General features: G+C 43.0%; 1 protein-coding gene across 1 annotated transcript; it reads left to right on the top strand.

The window, feature by feature from the left end:
- Nucleotides 1-25,398, top strand: EXT1 (exostosin glycosyltransferase 1). The gene is made up of 11 exons (XM_009701635.1): nt 1-62; nt 613-706; nt 3,409-3,516; nt 7,243-7,362; nt 12,387-12,519; nt 13,859-13,977; nt 14,712-14,807; nt 17,556-17,645; nt 21,353-21,513; nt 22,507-22,678; nt 25,190-25,398. Exons 1-11 carry the CDS (start codon nt 1-3, stop codon nt 25,373-25,375), a joined length of 1,341 nt encoding a protein of 446 aa, XP_009699937.1. The 3' UTR covers nt 25,376-25,398.
- The last annotated feature ends 1 nt before the right edge of the window (nt 25,399 follows it).

Genomic DNA, 25,399 nt, shown 5'->3' with positions numbered 1-25,399 from the left:
ATGTGGTTAATTGCCAAAATTTGGCAGTTTACCCCTCTCACCACACTTGACAATAACACGAAGTGAGTCATTGTAAACGCTCCCCCCGCCCCATCCCATCCCTTTTTAGTGCCTGCATGATAAGGGAAGATTTCTTTGGTACAGTTTGAATATTTTTTGCTTTGTACAAACCTCTTGCGCAGAAATGAACGCAGTTGTGCATGACTTTGACTAAATCTGAATAGAAATCAAGGTCACTGAAGCACTGCAACAGTGCTTTGGGTATCAAAATACTTAATGTAAGTTTGTTGTTTGAACTGATGCGTCTAGAACTCCTGTTTATAAAGAAATGGCCAATTATTGCAAAGGCAAGATTATTTCCTTCCTTCTCAGTTTTGTTACCACTCTCCCCAGCTCTCTCCCATGGTGGTTGCTCCTGAGGATAAACAACAAGGAGCCAGGGAGATGGCTGACGCGTGTGCACGGGGGGAGCCGGTTAAGCTGGTGGTGAGCGGTCGTGGTCAGGGATGATATTATCCAGATGTTTCTCAACAGCTGTTTGCATTTTCACGCCCAGTTACTCTAGGACTCACCGCTAATTGAATTTTCTCTTTTCTTCCCTGTTCTTGTTAGGTATGATTACCGTGAAATGCTGCACAATGCCACTTTCTGTCTGGTTCCCCGTGGCCGCAGGCTTGGCTCTTTCAGGTTTCTGGAAGCCTTGCAGGTAAGAGCATCAGCTACACTGGTTGCAATTCACGTGCAATAGCAAGGAGGTGGGGAGCGGGGAAATGTGTTTCATTTCCCTAGTGGACAGTAATCCACTTTGCAAAAGCCTCTATTCGTACTTCTGGAGCAATTGGCAGTTTCTTCCCAGGAGGGGCTGAGCACTGAGCTTGTCTGAAGGTTGAATTGCGTTACCTCCAGGAAAAGGGTTTCCCCGGATGTGATGAGGTGGAGAGGTTGCACCGGTTTAAAGCAGTATTTTATCAAGCTGTGAGACTTCCCATGGGTGACACTGGCCTCTACAAGTAAACCCCAGGGCAGTAAAAATAGCTTTTTGTTTTCACATAGCCAAAACAGACCTGCTTAGGGATTGCCTGTCTTGAGATGGTGCTTGCAGAACATGCAGAAGGTGGCCTGGAGGTTGTAAAGCTCCAGATGGAAGCTTCACATGAAGGTGGATATAGGCTGATCTCAAGGAGCTCACAGTGTATCTGGGACAGCACCTGAGTCCCCTTCACCTTTTAAAAACATTTTGGTTAATGGTCTTCCTTTTTTGCTGTTGGCCAGCAGCAGAAGGCTATGCAAAGGGGCTCCTGAGTCGCTGTGGCAACATGGCTTGGCAGCACAGTGATCAAGCCTGACACTGACCTACTCCTACTGCTGCCAGCATGACCTTTTTTTTTGGCAAGCATCAGTTCAACTCTGGGGTCCTGGATGTTTAGTCAGCCATGCAGAGCGTCCCGGGAGGTGCTGCAGCTCCTCTCTAGGACTGGCATCTGGATTTCCATGGGGGCTGGAGTGGAGGGAAGGGGAGACTTGAGGCACTTCTTGGTGTCAGTGAGATTACAGGGTCCTGCCTCCAGGTGTCCTTTAGCCATTTGGGAAGTGTCCCAACACTGGCAGTAAAGCTGTTAATGAATAGCATCACATCAGTTTCTGTCATCAACCACAAAATGTCCCAGCCACTATTAAAGAGTATCGCTTACCGCAATGCAGAGCAGGATTCAGTACCTAAGTGTAGGTGTATAATGTCATTTTAGAAACCCAGGGCTACCCTTCTGGCTTTCTGCTGCTTCTCCAGAAGATCCCCAGTGTCATGTCTTCTAGCCTTTGATGGGTTTCTTGGATCCCCTAGAGCATCCCAAATGTACTGGACACTTAGGTTTAACCACTGAGCCCCATACCTACTGTCACATTTGAGATCCAGGTTCTGGACTGTCACTTACCTCAGGAGAAGATTAATAGCCTGCAAAACGCTGTTCCCTCTCCAGCCTCTTCGGAGGAAGAAGTGGGACTGGCTTATTCGGGATGGCAAGTCACTTCAGATCCTCCTGAAGAGCACTGCTCAGCTCTTCTGTCACCTGGGCTGCAAGTCATGCAGCTTCTGTTAGATACATCATCTCAGGAGAAGAAAGCAGGGAGTGTACCTCACTGTACAGCACTTGAAGACTCCAGGTCAATGATGATAAAATGCAGGCGCTGGGGATTTTCCTAGCAGGCTAGCAACAGTATTCACCGATTATGATGAATTCCCAATTTCTGTCTGGCTCCAGGGCATGTTGAAAGATATAATCTACATTAGTGGAATGTTTTAAACATGAAAACACATTGCTAAGTGTTTTCTGGTTGGCTTTTTTCATGTGCTAATGAAATTTCCTTACAGAAGATCACAGTTCTTTACACATCATAAGCACTGCTGTAATGCAGAGAGTTGACCAGTCAAAGATCCTGTGTGTAATACGTTACCAAGGAAGGTAAAGCCATCTGAAAGGTTCCCCTTTATATCATCTTTTGGGAGGTATGGGGAGGTCTGAACCCTAGTCTGGCCCAAATTCAGAGTGCTTAAGCTTGTCTTGATCCAAAAGAAACGGAACCAGTGCACAGGCTTGATGCAGATCCTCTGGTAATAGGTTCTTTCATCACATGAGGAGGTTTTTGGTTTGGGTCTTATGTTGTGATCCAGCTGACATGTAGTGGTGATCATTTGTGTACAGAAATTTGTTTACAGAAATACTGCCTTATTTACTGACTATTCATAAACTTTCTGTCTGTGCAGAGGAACTTGCACAACTCCTAAAAGATTAAATAATTTAGAGAGATCATACTGGTATGAAATAGATACTAAATGTGTATGCTTTTTGTTTAAGACAGAAAGCAATTCTTATTTTTGTGGAGAGGTGATGACAGATGAGTTGTGTTTGTGCAGTTGCCTCTCTTTGAAGAGTTGATATCAAACAGGATAGGGAATTCACTCCTCCTTTGTGGAAAAAGTGCTCTGGAATTAAATATGATCTATGATTTCTGTAGGGTTGTCTTGCAACATATAAAAATTGAGGGAGTTAGCTCCCTGCTGAATGGGTCACAAAGCAGTGAGGGAGGCCATCATTTTGTATTAAATTCTCCGATGTTACATCTACAGCATTTTAACAGTTCTACCCTCCTCTGACAGCGTAAGCACCGGATTTCAAATGCCACTCTCCATGCAAACCCCACCTTTCGGTGAATATGAATAAGCACAAAATGAAAAACCATAAACATTTGGGCTGCCCTCCTGTGGCCTCTAGCTTCTGGTATTCTTTGCCATGTTGCCTCTCCTTCTGAGCTTGTGCAGAAAACAAAAGTCATGGTGTTGGTGCAAACCTGAAAGCTTGCCCTAATCATTGGGTACCCACTAACGACTGCAATGCCTCTGTGTGCGTGCAGGCTGCCTGCGTCCCAGTTATGCTCAGCAATGGATGGGAGTTGCCATTCTCGGAAGTGATTGATTGGAACCAAGCTGCCGTCATAGGCGATGAGAGATTGTTATTACAGGTAAGAAAAAGACAGCGGCCTTCAGTGGATCAGTTGATTATTGCTGCCGCCATCTAAATGGACGGGGAAGATGAATCCAAAAGGTCAGGGCTGTAAAAGAATTTTTATCATGAAGGGATTGTCTGTGTCACACCAGCTATGAACTCACTTAATTTGACATCATTCATTTTTTGACCTGAAAGTCATTGCAGCCACCAGGCCACATTCTTCAATGCAGGAGACTTTTTATTTTTCCTAAGAGCATGAAATCTCTTCTGGTGTGGAGCACCTGGATGCCTCTGAGGCAGAGTGGTCTTGGACTGGGTGCTGTGATGAGAGAGAAAACATTTGAGAGCAGGTTCTGCTCTAGTCCTTCAGAAATAGTTTATGCTCGGGGTCCCACCAGTGCAGTGTGCCTGGCTGGCAGGTACTGAAGGGATTCCTCAGGAAAGCAGGTATTTTCTCAGGCAGGAGTTACCACCTAACAGTTTTGTGGGAAGCAGAATCTGTCCCTTTTCTGATGTCTGGACCATGTGACATTGCTTTCTGAAGCAGTGTTCGTGTCACTTATTGTTCATCTCCTTGAGACTGTGGAACAAGAGCAGACTGAGAAGTTAGAAATTCCCTGCCACCTTCAGCACCTACTTCGGTTTTAAATTGACTAGTTGTTTTTTTTTTCTGTTTCCCTACTGGGTTTTATAGTCTAAATACATTCTGTAAAGTATGAGAAGTTGATGTTTGGAAAAGTTCTTGAAAAATTGTTTTCCCCAAAGTAGCATTTGATAAAATACCATTGCCCAGCATGAAGCTGAGATCCACAAGATCTGGAACAGCCACTAAGTAACCACTAAGAGGGGGGGTTTTAATGGTTGAATTTAACTCATTTCAAAAGTGGCAAGCTGTTGTCATCCATGGAGAGAGACCTTCAAAGGTACAGGTGTTTTGTCACCCCAAAAATGAATTACCTTTGAAAATCTTGTTAGATGCCTATTTACTTGTCTGAATAAGTAGGTATTTGTGAAGAGCTGGCCTAGCAAGCCTTGCAAAGTGCTGCCTATTCTCCTTAATGCGATACAAGCTCCAAATATAAAAGGACTATTTGATTTTTACTTCTGTGGACAGCACATTTTTCTGAGCAAAATTATTTCTCTCCTTAAATAATAATAATTTGTTGATCTTCGTGCTTTCCGGTAACGTACCATTCGTTCTCTTCACAGCTGCTTCCATACTGAACAGCTACTGTACCATTATTAACAGTGTTTTTAAAGAGCTGGCAGAGGGCCTGAATGTCTGCTCTGGGAAATGTTTTTGTTATGTTACAGTTTTTCATTTCCTGTTTGAGAACAGCTCGGATGTTTTTATTTGCATATTCCCCTCATCATAGCGCAGGGAGAGCTTAATCCAGCCTTTCTGCATTTATTTGTGCAGGGTGTTTTTTCCCTTCCCCCTACTTATTACTGAAATGACCTTTTATTAAGACGTCATCCCATTCTAATAATTTCAGTGTAATCCTGCCAGATTAGTATTAATACAACATTTTCCCCACCTGTCTTTCTGGACAAGTAGATTACTAACTAATAGGCAAATGCAGTTAAAATGGGAGCTCTGATTTTTCTTTCCAGCTGTTGTAATGGAGCAGGCACCAAGGCTGTTTTTTTTTTAACCTTGGCACTGTGTTTGCAGGCACTCGCGAGCATGGTGTGGTCTGTAAAGTCATAACTTCTTGCAGTAACCTTCACAGTCAGAGCAGCCTTCCCTTTCAAAAGACGTAGTTGGGAATGAGTATTGATTTTATTTGTTGCTAACACACGTACGCACAGCCACACAAGGTTGCACATAATGCAATGAAATGTTTACGTTTATAAAAAAAATGCCGTATCACCACTGTGAAGTGACTTTCATCTTGTGTTTGCTGCTGATAATGATCCTGGGTGTGATTAATACACATCAGTGTACAGCCAGTACAAGTAATGTTCATTATCCCTCCACTTACTGGAACTCATTGGAAAAGTAATGAAAAGAAAGAATATTCAACCCAAAAGATTAAATTTGGTGCAGTTATTTACCGCATCGCATCATGAATAGTGACATGTACTAATACATGTTTTTAACTTCTTTCTTTCATACTAGTTTTGCAGGGAATATTTTACCTAAAGATCTATACTTTACTTAAAGGGCCTATGGTGAAGGAACTTAAAGTACCATCTTTGACAGTCTGACCATTTTCTTCTGTTCCACCTTGCTGTAGTTCTAACTCCTTCATAGGCTCAAATTCTGTGTTACAGCTAGCAGTGTCTCTAAGGTGAAGGTCTAAGAGACAAAGGGCTTAGAGAGTAGAAATTGTCCCATCTGACACTGCACCCTGTGAAGCAATGGTCCTTTTGGATGCAGTGTCGAGACCGGGATGCAAACTATGCAGTAAAGAATTTACTGATCCTTGTGGAAATTTTTTACATATAAATTGTTGAAACCTCAAATTTTCTTCAGGAAAATGTTTCATATGAAATCATTTGATTCAGGAGCATGTGGAAGCAAATAACGATCACTGCCACTTCTCAGAATATTTTAGGAATAAGGAAAGTGTGTTCTGGTCAGGAAAGGGCAGGATGTGGTGGAGTGCGGGTAAACTTCAGCTGGGATGCGCAAAAAGCAACACACAGCTCAGATATATGCTTTTACAACTAACAACTTAGGTAAAAGATTTATGAAAAATGAGTATCTGAGAATGAGGTGGCCTAATTTGAAATCACAAAAAAATAGGCGCAAAAGCACAACTCTTCATTCCTAGAAAAAAATGAACACAAATCAGCAACGTATCCTAGATGCCTTTCTGGTGATGTGAGTAGCCCTTGGAATTGAAGCAAATTGCAGTTAAATGCCCTTGATAGTGTCAGTTTGCATTGTCAAAGTGGTGTACTGGAGGCGTTGGTCAATGTCCTAAGTTAAAAGATGACACGTATGTACCTTAGTTTCCCTCCAGTGTGGAAGAGGGACATGGGAATGGGAAAGACACAGAAGTGAAGCCCTCCCCTTCTGATCCAGTGAGCAGTTGTGGTTTTTAATGGCAAAGCATTGCAGCAGGACAATTTGGGGTTTATTTGTAAGGCAACTTATACTAGAATTAATGTGTTGATTTAATGGAAAGGGGAAAAAAGCAGCAGTGTTTTTCCTTGTAAATAACAGGTGTTGTGTGAGATGTTATTCTTTCCATCCACAATAATTAGTAAAATGCAATTTGATCCACAGGCTCCCAAAAAGTGGAGTCTTACTTAAGATGTTGCTATGTTTTCCTTAGAGCACTTAGTGTTGCCATGCTGCAGCAATTGCAGATCCCTTTAATATAGTTTGAGAGTGGGGATTATTGTTGGACTCTCAAGACCTGCAGGTACTAGTTTATTAAAATACTGGTCCATGAAAAGCTTTGTGCATGACGGATGTATGGAGGAGCTCCTTCTGTGCCATGCCGCAGTGCTGGGAAGAAGGAGCTTTTGTTACCATAAAACAACCAAAAACTAAAAGAGAGCAGATTAAAAAAAATTCATATATTCAGTACCAAAGGTTATAAAGGGTTGTGTCTAATTCATTTTACATCAAGGCTTTAACTGTTGACACACGCATCTCTGTCGGACAGGAGCGCTGAAGCTGTGCAGCTTGCTAATAGAGGAGAGGGCTTGTCAGCAGCATATTAATTTGATGAGATTGCATTGTTTTCTGAAGCTTCTGACTATATTACATCTTGTATTACAGATTCCTTCTACAATCAGGTCTATCCATCAGGATAAAATCCTAGCACTTAGACAGCAGACACAGTTCTTGTGGGAGGCTTATTTTTCTTCAGTTGAGAAGATTGTATTGACTACACTAGAGGTGAGTAAAAATTGTCTGGGACCTTGCTGAGCAGCGAGGTTTCTGTACCTGTCCACCTGCTCCTGTCCTCAGCCAGCATTGGACCTTCATTTTCATGACACGCAATTGGTCACTGGGAAAAAAGCTTGGCATCTTGTAAGTTTTCTTCCCTAAGGAAATACTTTCTTCATTATTGGAATCCACATTACAAAACTGACACAGTGAAAAATGGGAGCTACCCAACACATGGAAACGTTGTCATGTGTGATGTTGCCTTCACAAGACTTTATGGCTTATGAATCACTATCCTTGTCATTGGTAGTGAATGTGTTTCTTTAAGAAACCTTTCTGGAATTTATTTTGGAAAAAATACTGTGGTAGAGCTCCTCCTTGACCGTTCCTTAACATTTTCATGCTTTGTGATGGGGCTATTGGTCTGACTCAAGGAAAAGGAGGGGCTTGTAAATCTCTGTATCTTATCTTCACACACAGGATAAGGGAAAGGCCTGATCATCCTTATAAAATATTAATAAATAATCATAATTAGACTGCTATTAAACAGGGAGACATGATCTCAAATGTGGAGAGAATCCTTTCTGAATTCAGAGACAGAGGAGAGATGAAAGGCTCTTTAGAAGTAGGGCCCAGGCTACTATTTCAAAAGCAGGTTTCTCTTCTAATTGTTTTGCAATTTTGCACATAAATTTTTGACACACTTTTGCCACTGGAAGTGGCTCACTTTGTAGTTGCAAATGCATTCGTCTTATGCTAATGCTTCTGTAATTGCATCAGTCTTTGTGCACAGTTGTAAAGCTCCACATTTCCCGCTGTGCCTGCTTTCCCCTGAAAACTGCAAATGAGTGCTGCTGCCTGGAGTACAGGTTGCCCATGGCTGATCTACCTCCAGCTGCTGCAAGACAGTCCCTTAGGTTTTTCTGTGCTAGTGAAGAAAACCAGCCAGGGAGCATTTTCAGAGCCCCTGGCATAGCTATCCTCGCAACGCTCTCCTCACCCTCAGAAGAGCATTTCTTCATCTGTGCTGCCTGTTGGGAACTTCTCTGCACCCTCAAACTCCCCATAAGCACTGATGAGGTACTGGTAATTATCACAACCCATGCCGGGATCAGACTCACAAAGCTGGAAAACCGTGTGCCATTGCTCACAGTCTAATTTACCCTTAGAGAAGTACTCCTAGGGACAATCAGGCTGCCTCATGTATCATCTGCCCCTTCCCTGCATGCACCCCGTTATCATTAGGGATTGCTAAAAGGAGAGGGGCGCACGGCTCTCCTCGCTGCCCCTTTCCTGCCTGTGCTGGGGCTGGTCTCAAGGGGATGTGACCTGCAGCCCCCACAGCCTTGGTGTCCATCACATCAAGCTCCAGCGCTCACAGATGTGAGCTTGCAGATGTGCCTTCAGTGCTGCTTTGGGTAGTGTTGGCCCATGTGGCCGCAGGTGCGTGGGAGACAGCAAAACCCATATTAAAGCTGAAGCAGCTGGGCAACCAGCAAGCTGGAGTTTCCGCTCGGAGGGAAAAAACTAAAGTGAAAACAAAAATCTTACTGGAAGGTTTAATTTAATAAAACCAAGTAATGTATGCCTGGTGTTGAAGTTATGTTCTGGGTTTTTTCATTTGTTTGCAAGGGTGGTTTTGGTTTGAGGTGGTTTTTGTTTATTTTTTAATTCAGGACTCTCAGAAATTTTTGAGACAGCTAAGAGGGATTCTGTTCTTATGAACAGATGCTCATTTCACATTTCAACTTGCCTAAGTAAAGTCCTGAGTTCACTTTCCTTAGGAAAGGAATAAAACAGTTGAGAGTGATTTTTGATGTCCAAAATCTGCAAGCAGTATATCCTCTTCTTAAAATCTGATGCCTGGAAGTAAATTCCTAGCAGGATTATTTTTTTTCTGGTGGATGTTTTCCATCTTCTGTTGTGACAGTGCTGTCAGAGTGCTCTGATGATGCTAGATATCACAATAATCACTTCCCTGCTAACTGCAGTGCCGATACATGTCCACGTATGAGTATATGAGTACCAAAAAAGTCTTCACAAACTCAGACGTCTGCAAGGATATGACAGCTCTCCTCTGCCCTTTATGCTGGACACCTCTGAAAACATTAAGTCACATTTTAAGGTCCTTGAACTTCTCATGGCATTTGGTGGCCTAAACCAAACACCTCATAGCCCAAAATAAGAGGTTTGAATCATTTAGTCAGCAACCCCATATTGCAGGCACGGAGGAACTGCCTCATGCCGTGGACGTGGTATGGGTTAGGAAATGATGTTCATGAGTGTCTGCCGCAGGCTGGTGAGTGGGAGCAATGACAGCACAGCAGGAGACTGCTGCAACCACCATCCGCTTGCATGCTCCAGTGTATCTGCACTTTTTCAGCTTGGTCTTCTCTGAAAACAAATCCAAAACATCCCTAAATCCCTGTGCAGCATGCTCAGTCCTTCACAAAGTACAGACAAGAAATGTTTGATGCTTGGCTGGGGCACGTTGAGAAGCAGCAATGATTAAGGCAATATGTGAACTTTTTGAAGAGCGAGGTTGAGACAAAAATATTGGACTATTAATGAATTCCAAAAAGAAAAGGGAGATCTCACCAGAGATCCTAACCCTTTCCTTCTCTTATTAAACTTCCTGTCATGCTTCATCATTGGAGAGACCATGTAGCTGCTGTCTCTGCAATATGTGCAACGCTATACACTCTGCATTTTAATTGATTGGTCCTCCACGTTACCTGTTTTTAAACTTTTCTGTTCTTTCTGCCAAGTTGTCTTTTCTCCTATCTATCACGACAGACAGCTAGGTTTCTTATGTAGACCAGAAGTGTGATAAATTAATCTTCCGTTTGTTAACTGTGATAAATCACCAAGGCCAACTCCCCAGCCTGGTGTGGAACTGCGCTGGTGAGATTTGTGTGCCTGACATGCACTGAAGGCTCTGTGTGCTGCGTGGCACCGGGGGACTGCTCCACGTTAGAGCTGCGCTCTCTCTGGGTGCACTGAGGCAGCGTTGAATGCAAGCCATGTGTTTCCCCTGCAGCCTTGTTGGCTACCAGCGTGGTGGAAAACTCCACCGTCTGTGAAAACCTCCTGACCGTGTAAATTTGCAGACTTCTTATCTGATTACGCCCCAGTTCTGAGAAAGCAGGAGGAAGGAGCTGTAATATTTAAGCTTTGTGGTAAACACTCAAATATGTGCTTTCTAGGTTCTGTCTTTGTTTAGTGGCATAACTTGCAGATGGAGAAACATCAGTCATCATCTTTTTTTTTTCCTCTCCCTACTACCGTGCAGGAGATCTGACAACTGATACACCTAACTTTCTGAACAGAAATATTCATATACACTCTTGTCACTGATGGAAATACAGTCTTATGTCTGTTATTCTGAGACAAAAAAAAATTTAAATTAACTTACTCATGTGAGTGAATTACTGCATATTAGCTATGGTAATTGACTGTAGGCAAAATTCAGACAAGCATGCAAACACCTAACATTTGCCCCAGTTTAGCAGTACATACATTGCCACCAGCAGTGGATTGACTAGCAGAATGTAACTGCTGTTTTAATGTTTTTTTGTCATGGCAATCAAAAATTCCAGGAAAACTGCTGCTTGTGGCAACACTTATTCGTGTTCTGTATTGACCAAATGTCCCTGAACTCAGCTGCTTACAGATTTTAGCTTGTTTAGACTCCAGCAGCTGCTTTTGTTCAGCTTGTGTTGGGTCTTTTTGCTTGCTTTTGGTTTCCCTGTGCTGTGGATATATAACTTCTTTAGTTCCATAGATTTTAAGGCCAGAATGAATGATGAGGGATCAGATTTAGTCCAACTTCAGAGCCGGAGAGTTTCACCCAGGTACTCCTATGTTAAGGCCAGAGATGTTAGGTCAGGAGAACCAGCGTGTTCTTGGCACTTGAGCCCTGTGCGGTGCATAAACTGCCAGTTACATGAAATCTCCTTAGGAGACTGCAGAAGACAAGCTGCAGAAGAAAGCAAGGCAATCCTGCTTAGCTGACTTAGGGGATAATTCTTTCTTCACCACCCCCTGGCCCTTTGCAATGTCCCATCTCCAGACCTGCCAACCTCTGATGCTCTGTGGGAAGGCAAATCTGTGAGAATATGTGGCCCAAGAGCAGATTGCACTTAGAAAGTTGCATCTTATTTGCAGGCTGAATTTGTCTGGTTACAGCTTCCCACCACAGAATCTTGTTATGCCTTTGCAGCAGGTTTGAAAAAGCTCCTATCTGTGTAAGAACCACTATGGTTCCTGCATGCAGGCGTCTGATGTGAAGTAACTGTAGTTGCTTTTATAAATACATATTAATTGTACAGCCTTGTATCTTTTTTTTGTGGCTTGTGGTATTCTAGCTGATAAGAGTAGATGACCTAGCAATCTGTTCTGATCTTAAAAATCCAGAAATCTATGTTTGTGGCCTTCTACAGAGACAGACAGTAGTTGCCAAAAGATCTTTTTCTGTTTCATCCAACAAGGAACTGTTGTAGAACTGAGACGTGGAATCAGTGATGTATCTGAATGCTAATATCCCTTTATAATTAAACAAAAAAGAATAATTAGTGCAGCCTGATTTGCTGAAAGTCTTTGTGGTTTTGAACGCTCTCATTATCTCAAAATAATACCTAGCTTTGTAATGCCATCCTCAAATAATTATCTTCTCTGAATTCTGGATAGTAAAACTGACAATGAACTAATATCTGGCTTAAAACTGCTAAGATACTCTAATAGACAAAATATTTGACTTGAAATACAAAATGCAATGAATTGCAAGGTCCCCATGTCCAGAGACACTGACAAGGTGCTCTGAAAGCTATTGCACAAAGCCTGAGCTGCTGAAGTGGTGTCAAAGTGTGCAGGTTCTCTGTCATTTTAAGAGAGGTTAAGCAGGAGTGTCTAGTAATTTGCGTGCCTCAGCTTTTTGCAAAATGGGTGAGGATTCCAGTCAGCTGGAGTCTCTGGAGTTTCTACCTGTGACTATTACAGTCTATCTAAAAATCCTCACCTCTCTTGTTTTCCAGATTATTCAGGACAGAATATTTAAGCACATATCACGTAACAGCTTAATATGGAACAAACATCCCGGAGGGTTATTTGTACTGCCACAGTATTCCTCATATCTGGGAGATTTTCCTTACTACTATGCTAATCTCGGTGAGTGAATCTTTGCTATAATCTAGTGGTATTCGGAATTTCTAGTGGAAATTTGGAGTTTGATCTTTGAGTAGCATGTGCCAAGTGACTTACTCATTTCTAGTTAATGATGCCTTTCGTTTATCCTGTCTCAATCTTCCCTGCCCACTGTAGACTGGAATGTCTCTGACTCATCAACATGCATCTTGTGCCTCTTGCTTGCAAAGATTGTTTTAAAAAAAATCTATGTCCCTTCATACTTTTCAGTTGCCAGTAATTAATGCCTGAGTTGCTGACCCATTCATGGCCCAAGGGGACATAAGAGGAATAGCTTTTTGCTTGCTTTATTTATTTGTGCTTGGCAAATTGGAAAAGTGGTAATTTACCCATGACACTTGTTATTGGAGTGCATAGTTGGTATGGATTTATTCTCCATACTATGTGTCTTCATATGGTTCCCACTAGGAGGAATGAATGGAGCTTAGGTTCGTGGCTTTTTCCCCAAAGCAGAGCTTAAACAATGAGTTCTGCAAGGGAATGTGCCTGCAGGCTGAAGTGATCCTGCTTACCAGACTGCTGCTACGTCTGGCTCAGCCTGTGCCATCCCACTTGTGTGGATCTGTACTGCTCACCTGCTAAAAATTCACAGTTACCATGTTAAAAAGGGAGAAGAAGGTTTCTGTGGGAATTTTGATGAAAAACGACTATGACCCCACACAGATGAATTTAGATGAGACTGAGAGCAGTAATGAAGGGTAGACGCCAGAAGGATCTGTTATTTCAGGCAGAAAAGGAAATCATAGTGAGACAAAAATACCAGAATGGAAGGCAAGGATGCAAGCAGAATTATCAGCTCAGGAGGTAATTGAAGATGCATGTGGATGGAGCTCGACCCAGAAAGAGCAAAAATCTGACAGAGGCTTTAATGGAACTGAGGAAACTGAACAAGCTTCTGGAAGCTGTGGAGATGATCTGTAGAAAACATCACGCATCCGGAGCCAGGCAACAAAATAGAGCCCATGTCAAGACAGACACTTGATTGAACAAACTGGGTGTCAATATTATCTGTGGGACAAACTGGATGAAAGAAAGAGATTACAGGATGTCTGTAGAAATAGTGAGTAAGAAAAGGCAGTAATTGTGTTGGAGTCAGGGATTTCAGAGGCTGTGGGAGTTAAAGGGAAGTGTGATCTCCTCTGAAGCATCTGGTATCCTAGTATCTGAGATGAAAAGAGATGGCCTAAAAAAACATGGCAAGGTTTGCATTAAGTGCAGATTATTTTTCCATCTCCATAGTCCTTTAATCTGTACTAACTGGGGCAATTTTGTCTTTACTGAACACATAATCTCTTCACTTCAGGTCTGAAGCCTCTTTCCACATTCACTGCCGTTATCCATGCAGTAACTCCCCTGGTTTCCCAATCTCAGCCTGTGCTGAAACTCCTGGTTGCTGTAGCCAAGTCCCAGTACTGTGCACAGGTAAGCAGTGCTGTTTGATTGTCAGTCAGAGTGGAGAAAAAACTGCTCTCCCAGGAGTGAAGAGCCTACTGACTCCAGATCTACGCAGTCCTGTTTCAACCCTCTGTTTCAATTCTGATGTTTCTTTTCTCTGAGATTTCTACTGTCTGTGACCTGCATGCATGGGAAACAAAAATACTGAGTATAGTGGGAGTGGAATAGAGATGGTAATTAAACCCCTTTGTTTCATGAGGCAGGTAGAATAATGGCTGCACTTTAAAGATCAGAATTGTGTGTGCTGCAAACTGCAAAAGGATGTGCGTGCCTCAAGGGCTCCTACGTGATCTTCCTTCCTCCCGCTGTGGCTCGTAGTCTGAGCAGTGCCACGATTCTGGTTTCTCTAAAAGAAACCCTGGGGAGTTCAGTAGGAGCACCCTCTTGCAGTGGAGTGTCACAAGTGGTTTAGCCTTTAATGAGAGCCAAAGTAAACCAGTGACATCCGTATGACCTGGCTGAGAGAGAGACTTCCTGAGTTCCTGTCCAGCCTATATTTGCCTGAGAGGACGTATATTGTAAATAGTCAGGCTGGGTGAAATTACTGTAGGAAGTGTTATTTTTATACAGATTTGTATCGTTGTTGTTGATTTTGAAACTCCTAACTTGAATTTAACATTTCTGTTCTGAGATCTGAGTCCTTGGAGTTTGGACTGCATTGCCACAAAGGTCTCTGATCATTGTCCAATATTTTCTTTCAGATTATTGTTTTATGGAATTGTGATAAACCTCTCCCAGCCAAACACCGCTGGCCTGCCACTTCTGTGCCTGTCATAGTCATTGAAGGAGAGAGCAAGGTAGGTGGAGAGAAGCATGGTAAAAGATTGCCTCTATTCTCCAGTGGGACCAGAATTTATTTTTCCAGCTGTTTGGTGAAAGCTTTGTAGATCCCAACGGTGTGACAGCTGCTTTCTATTCCTTGGCCTTTTATACCAGCTTGGTCACAGATTCAAGTTTCATTTGTGAAATCATCAGCATGGCAATCAATGCCATGAATCTGAGATTCACAGGTGGGACCCGGTTTTGAAATGTGGCCCCAAGAGCAGGTAGTGCTGACTCCGTCTTTGGAGATTTCTGTCTCTCTGCAGGTGCATGAAAGTAGTGATGCAGCTGGATTCATTGAGTCTGAGCAGTCAGATGCAAGACTTGAGGCTCAGCTGTGGACTCAAAAGCAGAGGAAGAGATGAGAGGCCTTCTCATGGCCTTGTAGGGTACTGCTGCCAGTGATGGGATGGGATCCCACCACCAAAAAAAATGAAGGGACAAGGGACACTTCTGTGGGAACAAAACCACAATGTCGTCTTGCTGTGCAACACACTTGTTTGTTTGCACTTCCACAAAGTCAAAACAGACACCACCTGGATGAGAAAAGAGGGGGTTTTTTAAATCCACACTGAAGTGGATGATTCCTTTCCAAATGCAGGCTTGAGAGAAGCAAGACTTCTTGCTTCTAATCTCTAACTGAGACTGATTTGGGCTGATCCCCTCTGCAGTTTCTGTCAGCTGGCTCTTGAGCTCTGTGTTTGCAAAGAGAACTTTTAGTTGTTTTGGCTGTGCGGTCCTTTTGACTGTACTAATCCAATTTATAGTCCTGTCTTTGGTCTTTTCCCCTAGTCACCTTAACAAGGGGAAAGCGAGAGCCCTGCGAGGTTGGCAGCTAATGGCTTTTGCCTTAGCTAGCCATGTAAACAGTATCAGGAGAGTTGCTGCAGGGCCAAGAAAGGCTGTAGTGATTTCTGAGCCTTTTGAACATTGTGCATTTTTTTTCTTTCTTTTTGGAAAACTTGCAGAGGTGAGATAGAGGAGAAAATCTCTGACCAGTTCTACAGTGTTTGTAGAAGTTGGCCCTAGGCAGTGTTTATACTACAAATGAGTCTCCTGAGTACACAAAGGTGTGTTTATAGTGGACAGTCTCTTCTCTCTAATATCCCAACGTGTGCCAAATGGCTTCTTGCACAGAAAAGCTGTTTGTTTGGACAAAGCTTGCAGAAGCAGAGCAGTGCAATTCAAAGGTTGCACAAAGGAACTGCTTTTCATCTTCAGACTTAACTGAAGTGTACTGGCAGGCACAGTTACTCTGTGCAGGTGATCACAGAGGTCTGCTTCTACCTAACCTTTACTCTCCCCCATGAAATCAAGATATATTATCACACTCATTTTAGAAAAGGGATCTTTAGCTACAAAAACAAATACATGGGTAGTCCTAACTGTTGTATTATTTGACTATTTTACGTGGTCTGTAAAAGAGCTGGAGTAAGAACGCGGGTCTCCTGCCGACCGCTTGCTCTGCTTTGCCTTAGCGTAAGCAAAGCAAAACCATCAACCCTGCCAGATCACCTCTTCCTCACAGCTGCTGCCTCCCCGGACCGAAGCTAGCATAGTGATGAAGGGATGCTCTCCAGACAGACACCTTGAACAGCCCGATTATGGAGGCAGAGCTTTCTCTGAATCAAGGCATAGATTCCAAGGACTTGCTTCCAAACAGGTTGCAAGGGACACAGAACTGACCATGCCCATTATGAGGGACGTGTAAAACTTCTCCATGTCCCTGTTTCCATGCAGTCATTTCCTCTCACTGGGCCTGATTTTTGCAGTGTTTTCTTGGCATAATAAATTGGAAAAGAAGTCTATTAACTAGCCAGGCTATTTTTCCTAGCAAATGAGGGAAACAAATAGTGTTGTGTCCTTGTTGCTATTCATCAGTTCTCAAAAGGTGCTAATTAGCCTGCTAAAGAAACCATATGGATTCTCATTTCTTGCTGTTATCTTTTTGATCCCGCTTTGGCATCTATTTCCTATTACTTTGCGAACTGTCCTGCCATAGTTTTTAAAAACTTATTCTGCATATAGATTTTATATATATATAGTTATGTCACTTAAGAATGTGACTTTTAAAAAAGCTGCAGTACCAATATAATCCTTGATGCAGGTGAAGCTCAACTGATACACATGTTTTTTAGCATATTCTCCTTTTTTGATGGAGAATGTTGCGCCATTTGCCATCAGCTCCCTGTGGATACAACAGCAATGCACAGAGTTGGAGCTGTACCACATTACAGGGGAGCCGTCCTGGTAGCATAACATCCTTCACGCACAGCGTGGACTGCTTGACTTCCCAGCTGCGTGAGCTTATGAATGCTGCAAAGTCCTTCTCAGCGTTCATTATCTTTGATCCTCACACGCTGTAGGAGGGCAGAGGGACAGTCCTAGCTACCAGGGAAAATGTCCTCCCTAAAGAAGCTGTGGGTACATGTAGTTCTCAGTACAGACCATTGCAGTTTGTCACAAAAGGAAAGCAGCCTGTTCCAAAGAGGGAAGTGTGTTTAGAAATTACTCCTCAGGTGGAAGGTGTGGGATGACTGCTGGGTGACGAAAATTACAGTCTTCCGCTCTTGAGTTGAAGAGTTCTTCCCATCAGACAGAGATATGCGATGTACCTCAGACAAGAGGAAATAAGAATGAGGAATGAAATTGAGTATTTCCCTTGGAAATGAGTCCTTCAAGTGATTTTTTTTTCCTCCCCTTCCTGCCTTGGATACCCACAGGTTATGAGCAGTCGCTTCCTACCCTACGACAACATAGTGACAGATGCAGTGCTAAGCCTGGATGAGGACACCGTGCTTTCAACCACTGAGGTAAGGGTCTCTGTCATCCTGGGGGTCTGCTGGGCTCCTCAGCTCAGCCTGAGCACAGCAGATAGGCTCTTCTCTTGGCTTTGCCAGTGAGCAAATGTTACAAGATTTCCTGCTATGCTCCTCAGATTTAACGTGTTGCACTTGCTTCAGCAACCCTGCCACTGCGTGCCTTCAGAGGAGCTTTTCACCCTGGTTAATTGGCTCATCATTAGCATATGGTTCTTCCGTTCGTTATTATTTTAGTAGCATAGCTGCAGGCGGGTGTAGGCAGCCAAGAGCAGTCAGCATTAATACTCTGTTCTCACTTTTCTGATTGGGGTAGCTTTTTTCCCCCCATGTTTTCAGTAGGGTGTAGGTGGGGAAGGAAGCGGTGTCAGCAACGGGACTGCTGTCACTCCAAAAGACGACATTGCCACCCTAATGCAGGATTTCACTGAGGAAAGCTCTCTCATCTTTGTGTTGCCCCATAAAATTAGAGATCTTTGCTAGTTTAGGTGTTGGAGTGTTTGTGCCAAGAGCAAGATAGCGCTAAGAAAAGAAAAATACTGTAGAAAACCAATTTTTACAACTGGGATGAGTATTGATTTCTGGAACCTCTTCCTGAGAACCACAGGGGAAACTGATGACAGCTTATATAGAGTGCAATATTTGGGAAATACATTATTAATGATGGCCAGGGAATAGCGTGAAAAACTCGATTTTCTTTTGTTTTCCTTTTTTTCCCCCCATGTTCATGGCCATTCCCTTCTCCCCACTTCACCTTTATAAAAATGCTTTTTTGTCACTGATGGGGATCTTTCACTGATGCTGCTACTGCTTATATGTCAGTGAAGAAATGCCTAATATTAGTCACCAGTCGCTGCTATATTCCCTAAGATGTCACTGAATTTGTTCCAAATGGATGAGATTGCAACCGCCCTTCTCCTCAGTACGGATTTGTTGTGCTGTGGTTAGACTGCTCCAGAAGGAGCCACGGTGGCCCTCCTCTGCTACACAGATGGAAGAAGTAGTTGGCATTGAACCTATTTGATACCAAGATTACACCTTGGTAGTTTCTGCTAGATGAGGAAGAATACGGCTGCTGCCAAAGCGCTTGTGTGCAAAGCCTTTCACAGCCAAAAAAATCGAAAACCATTAAAAGGCATTTGTCCTAGGGCTGGAGTTCCTAAGCAGGTTGTTGCGCAGGATGAAGGGTCCTGTCTCAACTGTCCTGGGGCCATGGTAAGACCTCTCAGAGACTTCACTGCCCTGAGGTGATATTTACAGCAATCCAGCCTGTGGATCCGTGAGGATTTAGGGCTTTGTTTTGTTTTGACTGTTTAGTCATCATCCCAACTTTGGAGTCATTCAGGCTTCTGGAACGCACATGAAATAAATAGTGTTTCTCATTCAGCTTGGCCTTGTTTTACCCTAAATATTCTAAAGTGCAAATATTTGTTGTTGTGTGAGACAACATACACATTTCTTTGTGGCTTCTTCCCTTCTGTGACCAGCTTGCAACCAATATTGCATGTTTGCACCGTGGGTATTGGCTCTACAAGCCCCATGGCCCCTGTGCTGCAGAGAGAACCAGCTGGCCAGCTCTTGCTAGCACCTGCCTTGCAGCTTTGGCGTGGCTCTGCCGGGGTGCCAGGGTCAGCAGCTCTCTTTGGTGGCTCTCTGTGAAGAACTGGGACCTTTCTGTTGCTTCACTTCCCCCATCACACGGCTCACGCAAAGAAACAGCGTGTTGGAACACTGAGAAGAAAGGTGTGGTGTTAAACTTCCCTTGAAACTAGCTGCTCATGGGTGGTTGTTGTGGCAAAACTTCAGGGCCCAGAAAAGGCAATTTAGAAACATGATCAAACACGATCACATTCGTGTTGAGAGGACCAGTCACCAGGCACATCCTCCGCACTGTCCAGCTGTAACGTAGTAAAGGTTTTCTGTTTGCAACAGAACGGTGCGCAATTGCTCTTGTGAGAGGAGCTGTTTCACATGCGCAGAGGGGTGTTTGCACGGGAAGTAATTAGAAATCAGCACGGGTCAGAAGTGATACGAGGGTTTAAGAGACTGGCAGTCTGGTTGGTGATCAGCTGAGTTGTAGTGCTGCTGGAAATTGTATAGGATGAGGACTGGTGTTTTTTTAATAAAGGGAGTTTTCTCTTAGGGCAGTTGCTTTAGTGCGTCTTCCTGGTACAAGGAGAGATACTTGAAAGCACCAGTGAGGGCACTGAGTGCAGCTGCTTTATTATTTATTTAAGTTCGAGATTCTCAGACTTCTCTAAAGAAAACAGATGTCACGTTTTATGGGAAAGGCCTTTACAGGGAAAAAAACCCTTTAGTTCTTTCATGTGGTGTTGATTTGGATGAGATCAGAACTATCACAACGGTAACTGGTTTGCGCACATTGTCTTTCTAGTTGGCCTCAGATTCCTTGAAACAACTTTAAAGAAAATAACCCATCCCTAACTTTGTGTTCCAGTACATGTGTGACTCTTCTGTTTCATAAAAACACTTGTAAATGCGAGAAGTCTGACAGTAATCACACAAAATGTGACTATTCTCAGAGCAGCTATTCTTTATCTGACCTCTACACTCTTGACTTTGGCTGGTTCTTGAAAGGTTTCTCAGGCATTTTTGAGCAAAGTTTTAGGTCCCTCTGGTACTGGAGAGAACTTGGTGTGCAGTGCGGAAACAAAGCCCTCGTTTTCTTGGGTTTGACCAGGACAATTAGAATTGTCTTTAACTTTTTTAAAAATTTCAGGCTAGCTTGAGCTCCAAAATCTAAGTTGAAGTGGAGGGACTGCCAACCAACTTTACAGTGATAAAAATCTTTTCATATGTATTTTTACCAAACTCCTTTCAAATGTAGTGCTGACGAGCCTTCTGCAAACTACCCCAATCATCCCTTTCCTAGTATCACCAAGATTTGTTTGGTAGGATCCTGGGGTAGCAATGTCCTGTCACCTTCTCAATTCTCAGAGATTTGAGTTATTAAAATAGTTACAGCAAGACAATAAAATAAGAAAACCACTATTGGCAGCATTTGACATCTTGTGGCTCATACAGTATCAAGGATTATTCTTAAAGTATAGGCTCCTAAAGCCATTTAACTACATGGAAAACTTATCTTCCTCTTTATTAAGCTACATGTTTAAACCTCTTGGTCATATAGACAGTCTTAAAAGTATGACCTGAGTGATCATCAAAGGCTCAAAACAGATGGAAAATATAAAAGGACTCCACATTGATTGCCTGTTTTAATCTCACTGAGCCACCCTTATGATTTAAGGTGTTTGACTCCTGATTTTCCAAGCTTTGTGTTAAGAGTACTGAAACGGTAGGTGAGATGCACAGAGATGTGCAAAAGGTTCAGTCTACCACATAGCTATTACCACTCTATATTGCGTCTAAGTATAAATACATGCACCTACACCCATTCTTTCTGTAAGTTGAAAAGATTTGATATGTAAAGGGCAAGCTTGAAAATGTTAATGTAATGCTGTGATGCTCTAGACTCCCTTTAACAGGAACCATTAAAATGTGCATAATTATAGGGCAAAATGTCAAGCAGTCAGTTTAATTTACTGATGAATACATAGAATTCATGTTTTGCAACAGTTCCAAGATTTTGAATTATGAATTAGTGGCAAGGTAATATTTTGTTTTGTTGACATTTGTTGAAACAGTTTCTGTATTCATTTGGCCTGTGCCTTTGTCCGCAGGTGGATTTTGCCTTTACAGTTTGGCAGAGTTTTCCAGAGAGGATTGTAGGATACCCTGCTCGCAGTCACTTCTGGGACAACACTAAGGAGAGGTGGGGGTATACCTCCAAATGGACTAATGACTATTCCATGGTATTGACAGGAGCTGCTATTTACCACAAGTAAGAACCCAGAGCATCTGCTGTCCTCCTTCTGTATAAAACAAAATAGTAAAGAGAGGTGGGTGGGTGGGTGTGTGTGTGAAGAACATTCTTCCGGGGAGGGGAAAAAATGGAAAGATAATAAATGGGTCTACTTTTTATGGGGTAATAATTTAAGTTCTTGGTTTAGCTCTGAGGATCTGGTAATCATTATTGCGCTTGTTGGGTCTCTTTGAAGTCACTTGTATTTTGAGGCAGTCGGACTGCTCTTTTTAACATCAGGAATTACACACTTCAAAGAGTTCCCGAATTCATTAAGCTGCTCGGCTGAATGGCCTGTAGCATAGCAGAAAGGAGGTTACTTCCAGACCAGCTCTGGGTATGTGTTGGCTGCAGCTGCAGACTTGCAAAGTCTTCTGGCTACTCTGGAAGTACAGTGGACATGTCACAGATCGGCATATTGCAGCACGTTGGAGAAAACGTCTGTTGTTAGGACTTCAGCAGACCAAAGACCTCTCTAGATTTTAAGAGAAAGTCAGCAAATTCTGAAGTACCTAATCCACATCTCCCCAAAGGAGAAGACAGGCTATAGGGGATGATATAGGCCCAAAGAACAACAATAAGGACAATAGCAGGCCAGTTATACAGAGTTCTCTCTGACTGAACAGTTTTGAAAGAAGAGGTGGAGGATGAATTCATCAGTGTTGTCTGTCATTATAGCAATGTGGTGCTCTGTTTCTTACTTCTCCATTATCTTGATATTAGGTCTGCATTATTTCTTTCAACCCAGTTACTAAAAGGGCGTGTGATTTGTTTCTCCATTGGCACTATTTACTGTCTTGGGGAGATACTGTTTTGTTCTCCCTTCGTGTTGGAGGATGAAGTCAAGAAAGGAAGTGGTATATCCAGAGTTGAGTACAACACTTGTGTCTCAACTGAGAGAGAAATTTCCTGGAGTTTGTAATCACTGAAAGCCCAGTGACTTCTCTTAATAATGCTATTGTTGGTTTCCAGATATTATCACTACCTGTACACTCATTACCTGCCTGCCAGCCTAAAGAATATGGTGGACCAACTGGCCAATTGTGAGGACATTCTAATGAATTTTTTGGTGTCAGCTGTGACAAAATTGCCTCCAATCAAAGTAACACAGAAAAAACAGTATAAGGAGACCATGATGGGACAGGTATGTATCCACAGCATGTTTTAGCAGTTGAGATGTATTGATGATATAACGGTTTGACTTCTAGGTTAGGCTTACAGAGTGATGCAATTCTGTCAATTTTTTTGCAGTTTTTAGTTTAGCAGAACTAAATGGACTTTAGATATGCTTATTATAATGAAGGAAAAGGAGCTACTGTGGATGACAGCTTCTCTTCATAGTTTTTTCACACGGTGTTGTTCACAGTGATCCCAAACTCATCGAACTGATGATTGTGGTGACCAAATTTCAGTTAAACTCTAGTTTTCTAATTAAATATTCTAGACCTAAGACCTAGTCATGGAATGCTAGAAGCAGAAGTAAACTGGAAAGGCGTTTTCTATTTTTCATTGTTATTAATGAATATAATGTACCAGGCCATCCTTGCGCTATTTTAAAGTATATAGTGTGATTCAAGCACTGTCATCAGACTGTCACAACAGAGATAATTTGTGATATTTAAGCATTTTTTTCCCACAAGGAACTTTTTGTCCCATGGTGACACCATCACTCACTAGCAGCCATGAAATGCTTGCTTTAGATCCTCTTCCAGCTGCTGGATAAGCACTCTGTCCCTGAAGAAGTGGATATACCTTCTAGCAACAGGGATACATGGTAATCCTGCCCTGTCTGACAAAGCGATGCGGGGAATAGTCCTAAAAAACTTCCCATCTGTGCTGCCTCGGTGTCTGTGATCCTCACTACAAACAGTACCATGATTATTAGGGGGCAGGAGAAAGAAGAAAGAATTTTCCCCTCACATTTTCTCCTATTAGCATTACTTGGATCTTTGACTGGGGAGTGGCCATGCCAGTTTGTAGATTCCCTTACCTGTATGCCACTGCATCTTCATCTGAGGTATAGGTAGCATTCAGCAATTCTGACTCATCTGGGTACCCAGGAGACCTTCTGTGAACGAGAAGGTGCCATCCAGAAAGTACCTATTGCTTCCAGTTTGAGCTTCACATCTCCACAGGGCCGTGCTTTGGCTGTTTGGCAAAGTCTGAACATTCATTTTTCTTCCTATAGCATGGGTGACTTGAGTCAGCCATGAACTATAACTCTCCTAAAGACAAGTTGTTCCTGCAGCTTTGGGAAATGTAATGGACCATGTTCGTAATTCCTTGAAAGGCAAATAAAAAATTAACGTAACCTCAGTGTTGTGACAGAGATTAATAGTCGAATGGAAATTCAGTGTTAATGGCCAGAATGTCTGCTATAATCCTCCAGCGACAAGCTTTTGCTTGCTCTTTAGTGGCTCGGTATAATCAAAAGTCTGTAATCAATGCACGTTATAACCTACCACTTGAGCTAAACTGGACAGACCTTGGACAAAGATCAAGTCTGATACCACATTCATTTGGCAAGTCCCTGACTTTATCAGTTTCTTCATGTTTTAATTAACATACTTCAAGTTTATGAATTCGTATTTGTTTTTAAAGTATAGTGGAAACATAAGGGCTATAGAGGCATGCATGAGAAGAGGCACAAAAAAAAACTTAGGTTCTCAGCATTCATACTTTATCTTAAATAATAGTTTTATTATGTTTATAAATGTAGTTTAGGTACAGATAGAGAATAATAACTACTTCAAAGCTGTTAGGGCCTTATTTTTCCAGAGGTGCTGAGTTTCAATGGGCTTTCACAGGAATTACAGCTGCTTTGAACTCTGGAAAATCAGACCACAGTATTTTGCATGTATGCATGCAAAGACCATGATCTTTTCCTCGGATCAGAGTTTAACATGATGTAATGTGGAACTTCAGTTAATTTTCCCTGTCTGTAAGATGGTACTGTCACATGCACTGGCCTCGGCCCGTGGGATTCCTGGGAGCACCCTGCTTTTCCCTGCAGGACGTCTACATGCATGAGTAATGCCAAGCACATAAGGACTTCTGCTGAGCTCAGTTACAAGCTGGTTGAAATTACTTGTGTATAAATTTCTGCAGATCTGGACTGCAAAAGTGCATTTTTAACCTGACAAACCATAATAATTGCAGTGTGTTTTCCTCCTACGGCTGAAGGCCGTGGGCAGCAGCTGGCCTGTGCTTGGATGTACACCTTTAGTGGAAAGTGGTGGCCTTCTTGTCTTTCCTAGTGGTTTTTAAGGACTTATTCTATCTCTGAAATAGCTTGAGAGTTTGAAGAGAAAAAAAGAGTGAGGGACGGGGTGAAGTAGTGTGCTGGCAGGCTTTGGGAAGCCTGCTCGCAGGTGTCATGCTCCAGGTCAGGCTGGCTCATGGCCGCGCTCAGGTCACCCCACTGCACTGCCCTCAGCGCTGTTTTGAAAGTCAGGGGTGGACGGCTCCCGCTGCGGGCAGGGTGTCCTTCCCCTCCTTTGAAAGCCCTCGCCGAGCAGATTTCAGCTACCTCAGAGCCACGCACTCTCAAGCCCCAGTTTTGCAGCCGGGCACCAGCCCGGCTGCGGCACCCCCCCTTTCCTGACATTTTGTTGTGTTGTGGCCGACGTCTGATTCTGCTTTCCTCTCCACACAGACATCCCGGGCCTCGCGCTGGGCCGACCCCGACCACTTTGCCCAGCGGCAGAGCTGCATGAACACTTTCGCCAGCTGGTTTGGCTATATGCCGCTGATCCACTCTCAGATGAGGCTCGACCCTGTCCTCTTTAAAGACCAGGTCTCCATCCTGAGGAAGAAGTACCGAGACATTGAACGACTCTGAGAAGCGCTGTTGAGGGGGCCAAGT

The sequence above is a fragment of the Cariama cristata genome, unplaced genomic scaffold (genome assembly GCF_000690535.1).
Source record: "Cariama cristata isolate BGI_N322 unplaced genomic scaffold, ASM69053v1 scaffold14736, whole genome shotgun sequence".
NCBI lineage: Eukaryota > Metazoa > Chordata > Aves > Cariamiformes > Cariamidae > Cariama > Cariama cristata.
Note: the sequence above shows the minus strand (reverse complement) of the source record. Positions and strands in the feature narration are given on the sequence as shown.

Excerpts from the sequence above, each read along its gene's own strand:
- EXT1 (XM_009701635.1), top strand. The coding sequence starts at position 1 with ATGTGGTTAATTGCCAAAATTTGGCAGTTTACCCCTCTCACCACACTT. Across the intron at positions 707-3,408 it reads GGTTTCTGGAAGCCTTGCAG|GCTGCCTGCGTCCCAGTTAT; the intron begins GTAAGAGCATCA and ends GTGTGCGTGCAG. Across the intron at positions 13,978-14,711 it reads AGTCCCAGTACTGTGCACAG|ATTATTGTTTTATGGAATTG; the intron begins GTAAGCAGTGCT and ends ATTTTCTTTCAG.